General features: G+C 40.9%; 1 protein-coding gene across 1 annotated transcript; it reads left to right on the plus strand.

Moving 5' to 3' along the window:
- The first annotated feature begins 1,316 nt into the window (after positions 1 to 1,316).
- Positions 1,317 to 6,426, plus strand: DNAJC25 (DnaJ (Hsp40) homolog, subfamily C , member 25). Its single transcript, XM_009329000.1, has 3 exons — positions 1,317 to 1,496; positions 2,585 to 3,055; positions 5,708 to 6,426. The coding sequence occupies exons 1-3, from the start codon at positions 1,317 to 1,319 to the stop codon at positions 5,828 to 5,830; spliced, it is 774 nt and encodes a 257-aa protein (XP_009327275.1). The 3' UTR covers positions 5,831 to 6,426.
- The last annotated feature ends 563 nt before the right edge of the window (positions 6,427 to 6,989 follow it).

The raw sequence follows: 6,989 nt of genomic DNA on the forward strand, positions 1-6,989 counted from the left end.
ACGGAGGCGGCGTCCAGGCGAGTAGGTGCGGGGCTGGGGCCGGCGCCGGCCGGGGCAGGCGGCTCTCCCGTTTACCGGTGCCTAAATTGCCCGCCTTCGCGTACGGGCAGCTCGGGCGTGAACCGCGGGCAGCAAAATTAAGCAATCGCGTGTTGCGGGAAGAAGAGTCGTGGCTTTAAAATACGCTGAAAGGTGTGTATAATGCCCGCCAAATTCCGCTGGACGGCTGCGAACGACCTGCTGCATCTGTCTCTGAAGCGGACGTCGAAGGAGATCCGGCCTAGAGACGGGGCTCCTGCCTGGCTTCGCCCGCGCACACCTCGCTGGTGTCTTTTCCCCGGGGGAGGGCCAGAGGCGCTCGGCTTCACACTGGCGTGCGTCGCGGCAGGCGCCGCAGCATCGGGCTTGCGTTCCGTTGTGTGGGCTCAGCAGGCGTGCTGGGGGGGGGGGGGGGGGGGGGGGGGGCGCCCCCGGGGACACCTTAAAAACCTTCTTCAGTAGCCAGCCCAAGAGTGCAGGGAGGGGATACAGTTCTCTTGAAGATCCCTTTGTATTTAGAATTTGTTCCCTTGAAAATCCCTTTGTATTTAAAATGAACCGGCTGGACTTTTATCTTGGAGGTATACCTTTAAACAAAAAAGTAACAGTGAGTCGAGTAGCATATGGCGTCTGTAAGGGAGGCTTATCGGGGCAAAATATGCGTGGCTTAGCAAAGACGCGACTCGGGAATGGAAGAAAGAAACCTGTACGTGTTTTAAGGCTGCGAGGGAGGAAAAAGGGAACTTTTTTTGGGGTAGGAAGGGAATGCAGTTGAGGCTGACAGCATTAAATTTCTCATCTCTTAATTACATGAGTGAAAATGTGAAAAACTCCAAGAAAATGAGGTTTTGAAATGGCCTTCCATTGGACAGATTCCACAGCCCTGTAAGCTAATTCTAAAAGATTTGTAAAGCAATCTCTTCACAGGGCCTTCATTTGAAAATCTTTTCTTAAGCAATATTTATTAACTCTAGTCCATCTGGATTTCCCATTCTGAGGTTAAAAATACTTATTATGTGGATTTCAGTTGCCTGTCTCTATTTCAGTATTAAACGTCTTCGTGCAGTGCTTGGTTATGTGTTTAAGACCATATATGTCAGATGGGTGTGGGCATATGAGTGTGAGAAAAAATTAATTGAGAATATGAGAAAAGGACTGAAGATTTTCCTCTGTGCTTCATACTCAGTTGGGCTGTTGCAAATTTTATAGCAGCGTGGTCATTAATGAGATGTAAAACACAGTTATGACAGAGTAAGTGAAAACAGGAGTCTGAACCTATGCATGTTTTTCGTCTCATCCTGCAGGATGAAGAAACACGTAAAGATTATGACTACATGTTGGATCATCCTGAAGAGTATTACAGGCATTATTATCACTACTACAGCAGGAGATTGGCACCTAAAGTGGATGTCAGAATAGTGATTCTGGTTACGGTGTGTGCCATCTCTGTGTTTCAGGTAAAATGTCATGTTCATGTAACACTGCTCAGTGAGTTTCTGAACGGGAAGAGAAGTATCTGCAGCTCCCGTAACGTGCCAGGTATTAAACAGTGTCAGTGAGGAGGCTGCCGTGGTAAACTTCTGTGTGGTGTCCATAACTAACGAATCTGAAGTCAGGGTGTACTGAGCAGATTTTTGACTGCCCTTGGTACCTTGGACAAAGGTAGAGATCAGTTTCTTTTGATGGTAGGATATTTCACAGGGACAAACGCAGCTTTTCTAAAGAAGTTACTTAGCTCTTCATGGCAGGCTGAGAATAGCCTGTTGCTGAGCACAGGCAGGACTAGTGCTGCAAATAAGCGTGTGTCAGTTTGCCAAGCCACATAAGTAATTTTTAAAAAAACAGACTAATTGCAAACTGAATTCAAGACTCCATTCAGATAATAGGACTAAATATCAGGAGTTTACCAACATGTGAATCTGACATTGCAGTGTATTTTAAACACCACAATAAAGTCAGGAGAGAATTTCATGCTTTTCAGCAAGGTTTGCTCTGAAGGTGGTAGTTCCAAGGTCAAGAAAACAGCCTGTGTTTTAGATGAGGAAACTTGTGCTGACAAATATTTAAGTGGAAGAAGGTTCGTAACTCCTTTCTTTAGCATCTGTTAGATTACTGGTTCAAAATGTCATTAAAAATAACCAAAAAGTTTAAGAGATGAAGATACAGCTGATTCTGTGGTGCAGATAGCTCACTTTTTAGTGGGATATTGGAAGTTAAAACAAAAACATGTTGATCAGAATTTGAGAGCTTGGAATAATAAATTCCAGTGGCATATGCAGCCAAATACTTAACTGAGCGAGCGGCTGTGTGGTACTCAGTTGCCAACTGGGGTTAAACCACGACACTTACTAAGTTTGGAGGAATAATTACAGCTTCTGTGATACTGCAGAAGAAGTACCGTTACCTTCAGTTTTTACCCTTGCTGTAATGTAATTGCGAGTAAAGGTGTATGACAGCATTATTTTTTTTTCCTGGCAAACCTCCAAATAGGAATGTGTCTGTATAAAAAAAAATGTTTTTTACTTTTACTGTTCTTCAATTGCAGTTCTTCAGCTGGTGGAGTAGTTACAATGAAGCTATCAACTACCTAGCTACAGTGCCAAAATACCGCATACAAGCTACTGAGATTGCCAGGCAACAAGGTTTACTCAACAAGACTAAAGAAAAAGGCAAGAACAGGCGTTCTAAAGAAGAAATTCGTGAAGAAGAAGAAGAAATCATCAAAGACATTATTAAAAATAAAATAGATATAAAAGGCGGTTATCAGAAGCCCAAGATATATGATATCCTTCTATTTCAGATCCTGCTCGCTCCTTTTTACTTGTGCAAATACGTAGTTTGGTACTGTTGGTGGATTTATTGTTTCACTATTAAAGGGCAAGAGTACGGTGTGGAAGAGAAGCTGTATATCATACGAAGGTACATGAAAATGTCTCAGTCTCAGTTTGACAGCCTAGAAGATCATCAAAAAGAGACCTTTCTTGAACGGCAACTGTGGATACGAGAAAACTATGAGGTGGGTAGCTCTGGTGGAACAGCTGATGTTAGTTATCCAGCGCTCCCATACTAAGAACAGCTATTTTGTGAAGGTGCTTGGGACAGGGCTGTGTGAGGCATTGCTTCAATTTTAGCTATTGCTTTCTAAATTGAAAACTGTTAGACAACCATTCAGTGTGTTTTCTTTGACTTCTTATGCTCATGGACTGGTAGGCAACAGCTCCTGACCATGCCCGTGGATATAGGAAGGGATTTGCTCGGTCAGGGAACATCCGCCTGTGATTGTTAGGGAATCTGTGCACACAAGATGTAGTTGAATCTGATGAAAGGCTTTCTTGTAACAATGTGGTTTGACAAAGTTATTACAGTGGATTGAAGACTGTTCTCCAAACAGTAATAATTTGTAATAAGGATTACCTGGATCATGTGAAACTCCTATTTCATCAGTCTTCTAAGCCATTAATTCCTAGCTCATTTTTTTTTAAACTGTCCCTTGGTAGTTCTTTGGCCTTCAGTGAGTCAGGGACTGTTCTTGCTGTGCTGTATACCTATTCAAGTAAAGATGGTATATGAAATACCATTGGGCACAACTGCTACTCTTGCTATGGATAGCCAGTTACTAAATAGTCAATACGTAATTTTTTTTTTTTTAAGCTTTCTGTGAGAGCAGTGAAAGAACATTAGCCACAGCATGGAATTGCAGTCCAGAATGACTTGGGATGCCGGCAGGTAGCAGATTGACAAAACGCTTCTGTTGTTCCACAGAAGCTCATCTGTGGGCCGTCTGGGTGGGAGGTTTCTAGAAGAGAAACTGAGAATATGAACTTGGCCTGCTTAAGGGGAAGAGGAGAAGTTGCTGCTGCTCTGCACACGCTGGGAAAAGAAATGGGCTGGTGGCAGAACTGCCTTTGCTGCTGGCAGGGCACCAAAGAGAAGAGAATGCTTCTTTGAAAGTAGGCAGGGGTGGATTAATCTAGAAATTGGAAGAGGAAAATAGTAAAATTGACGCTAATGTGGGGAAAGGGTTAGCCGACAGGTACATAACACATGTTGAATTATGATGGGTTCGCTAGAAAACAATCTGGAAGTCCAAAGATTGGGTAATGTTACTAGTCAAAGCAGATGTTATATGGAAAAAAGTAAGATAGGATGGATATCCTTGTGGTTGTAGAGAAAAAATGACATGGTTTGGGACCCATGCTGTTTCTAAGTAGTGATGTTTTGGTCACTGAATATGGAAGAGCTGTGACGTGAAGTCTGTTTAGCCCAAGGTCATCTCCTGTGGTGGCCAGCAGTTGATTTTTAGTGAAGAATACATGAAAGTTGCACTTACATAGCAGTATTTTTCCAGTATAATTTCCAGCTTTGGGACTTCCTGAAAAGGAAATGGTGTCTTTGTAGGTAATTGCTTTAATGAGTTTTTCTTTAATAAACTTACCTAGTCACTCCTTGAATGCATTAAAGCTTTCAGTATCTGCTCTGCCATCTGGTCATGAGTTCAACGATATGTGTAGAAGATGGGGTTTTTTTTAAGCCACCCGGACACCTGCTGGTTCTTGTATTATTGGAAATGGAGAATAATCACACTTTATCCTCTTTTCTTGTGCTACCTGTGCTACTGTGTACCACTACCATATCCTTACTTGAAACTTAGTCATGTCTTTTCTAGGCTGAAAAATATGCTTAGGTGTTTCTCCCCAAAAGCTTCTCTGTTCTTTAATCATTGGAGACGCCTATCTGCATATTGTTCAGTTTTCCAATGTCCTTTTAGGATGGGAAAGACCAAGAATTCAATGCACTGGTACATCCTAGAGCTCCACAATATTTTTTTTTCTCTCTGTTGCTTTCCTAAAAATGCTTAAAACCTGTATGATCACTGAACATTGAGCTGGTGTATTTATAAAGCCACCTAGAAAAAAATCTCATTCATGCATAGCAGAACCTTAAGGGAAGAAGTCAGATGACACTGAGATGACATAAACCTGTACAGTGTTGAGATTTACACTGGCTGTATCCACATAAACTGCCTTCCAGAATAAAAATGCAGATGCTGTTGCTTTTCTTAGATGCTTGACTTCACTGATAGTTGTAGATGTCATTACAATGACACCATTTCTTGACAGAATGTAATTACTTATCATTTGGTACTGCCAATTCTTAACGCAGATATATTAACTTACTTGAGAAATCTAATTAGGAATAAAAAGTTCCATAGCAGTATTCTATCTAGACAATGACTTTGAAATGGGAAAATGGCTAAAGTGAGGAGCTGAATAACTGCATTGAACAGTATGTGTGCTGAGAAGGGACTCAAAATGTAGCTTTCTGAGCATTAGCAGTTCTTTACTGTAAATTTTATTTTGCTGAACACATGAGCATCTAGTTCTTCAGCAAAAAAGTTTTAGAGCTTGCAGCACTGTCTTACAAGGAGGTAGTTCTGCTCTTAGCAAAAACGCAAAGCATCTCAACTACAGCCAGTAGGCTCCTCAGTTGAAGGTGCTCCTGCACTTTCTGTTGGTCAAGGTCTGCTTCTATGTTGCAATTCAGTCTTTTGTAAAAAAAAAAAAAAAAAGAGCTGCCAAATGGTTGAACTATGAATGCTTAACACCCCCCCTGAGGTTCACTTAAGCTGTTTCTTCAACATTATTAAAAACTTTGGTCTGTCTATCAGGTCTATAAAAGAGAACAAGAGGAGGAGTTGAAGAAGAAGATGGCCATGGATCCCCGATGGAAGAGATATCGGAGGTGGATGAAAAATGAAGGACCTGGAAGACTGACTTTTATTGATGATTGAAGTTGCTGAACAAAATTTGTGCTAATGTTGAAAGTGATCTGCAAAACTTTTCACTACATTATTCAAAGTTTTGTCTGCTGTGGCTCAGCAGTGATCTAAAACTCAGGAATTATTAAATCAGGCTGAAAAATAATACAGGTTTACCATTTTTATAAGTGAGACCTATTAAACAGGCTCAGCTCAATGTATATATGCCGTTTACTTGGGGATCTCAGTGTGGAATTCATTATTCCAAACAATGTATTTTCTCTACATATTTCATATTCATGATCAATGGAACCACAACTTTAGTCTTTCTGAAAATGTTTCTAGATCAGTCCTTGAATGTCCTGTTTTTCCTTTTTAAACTGAAGGGTTCCTGCAAATGGACACTGGAAACGCTTACAAAGGATTCTGAAGCAAGGGCTGTTTTCTGTTTTCCTCTCTCTTTCCCCCTACTTTTCAGTCTCACTTCTAAGATGCCAAATTGTTTTTTGATGTAGACAATGTGGGGATTATACCGGACGTCTTCTTTTGCTATTCCTGCTCTAGTTGGAAATGAATTTTATTCTTTGTGGGAATAAATGATGCATGATTGATCATCATCGTGATGCAAACAAGCCTTAATTCTTTGTTCTACAGAGTGGTTAATGAAATAGTATGCTTAGATCTTTTGCATTTGGTTTTTTGTCTTGTACGTTGGATTGTAGCTGCTTGTTTGGAACAAGTATACCAGTGAATATTAGTCTACTAAATGTGACATTTCTTTCACCAAAGTATTGGTAAAAGGGAAAATGACCCTTTTGTTAAAAAGGGCAATTTTGATGCCTTATGTAAATAAAAGTTTATATAATATACATACTGAATTTGTTTTAAATTCTAAATCTAAAGTATTCTTATGTTTATCTCTTCTGATCAGACCTCAGAGTATTTAGAATAAATAATGCACAACAGCATGCTGTGGTTTCCTCTGTAACTCAGCCCAGGTCAGAGTTTCCATGATTTGCTTGTAAGAGGGATCTGTTACCATATTTCTGTTCAGGAATTTTACTGGGGAAGGGGCAGGTGGGGAGCATAGCCAGATTGGGCTTCTGTCGTTTATCACATCTGTAGAAGCGAGTTCCTCAGAAGTGTTTCTGCTGAAAATGGTGCTAGGTTAGCTGGCTTCTGTGGATATTGG

The sequence above is a fragment of the Pygoscelis adeliae genome, unplaced genomic scaffold, assembly GCF_000699105.1.
Source record: "Pygoscelis adeliae isolate BGI_AS28 unplaced genomic scaffold, ASM69910v1 Scaffold127, whole genome shotgun sequence".
NCBI classification, from domain to species: Eukaryota; Metazoa; Chordata; class Aves; order Sphenisciformes; family Spheniscidae; genus Pygoscelis; species Pygoscelis adeliae.

What these genes read in the sequence shown, in the direction of transcription:
- DNAJC25 (XM_009329000.1), top strand. Translation starts at nt 1,317, where the DNA reads ATGCATGTTTTTCGTCTCATCCTGCAGGATGAAGAAACACGTAAAGAT. An exon ending in GTGCCATCTCTGTGTTTCAG is followed by an intron (nt 1,497 to 2,584) that starts GTAAAATGTCAT and finishes CTTCAATTGCAG; the next exon opens with TTCTTCAGCTGGTGGAGTAG. An exon ending in GGATACGAGAAAACTATGAG is followed by an intron (nt 3,056 to 5,707) that starts GTGGGTAGCTCT and finishes TCTGTCTATCAG; the next exon opens with GTCTATAAAAGAGAACAAGA.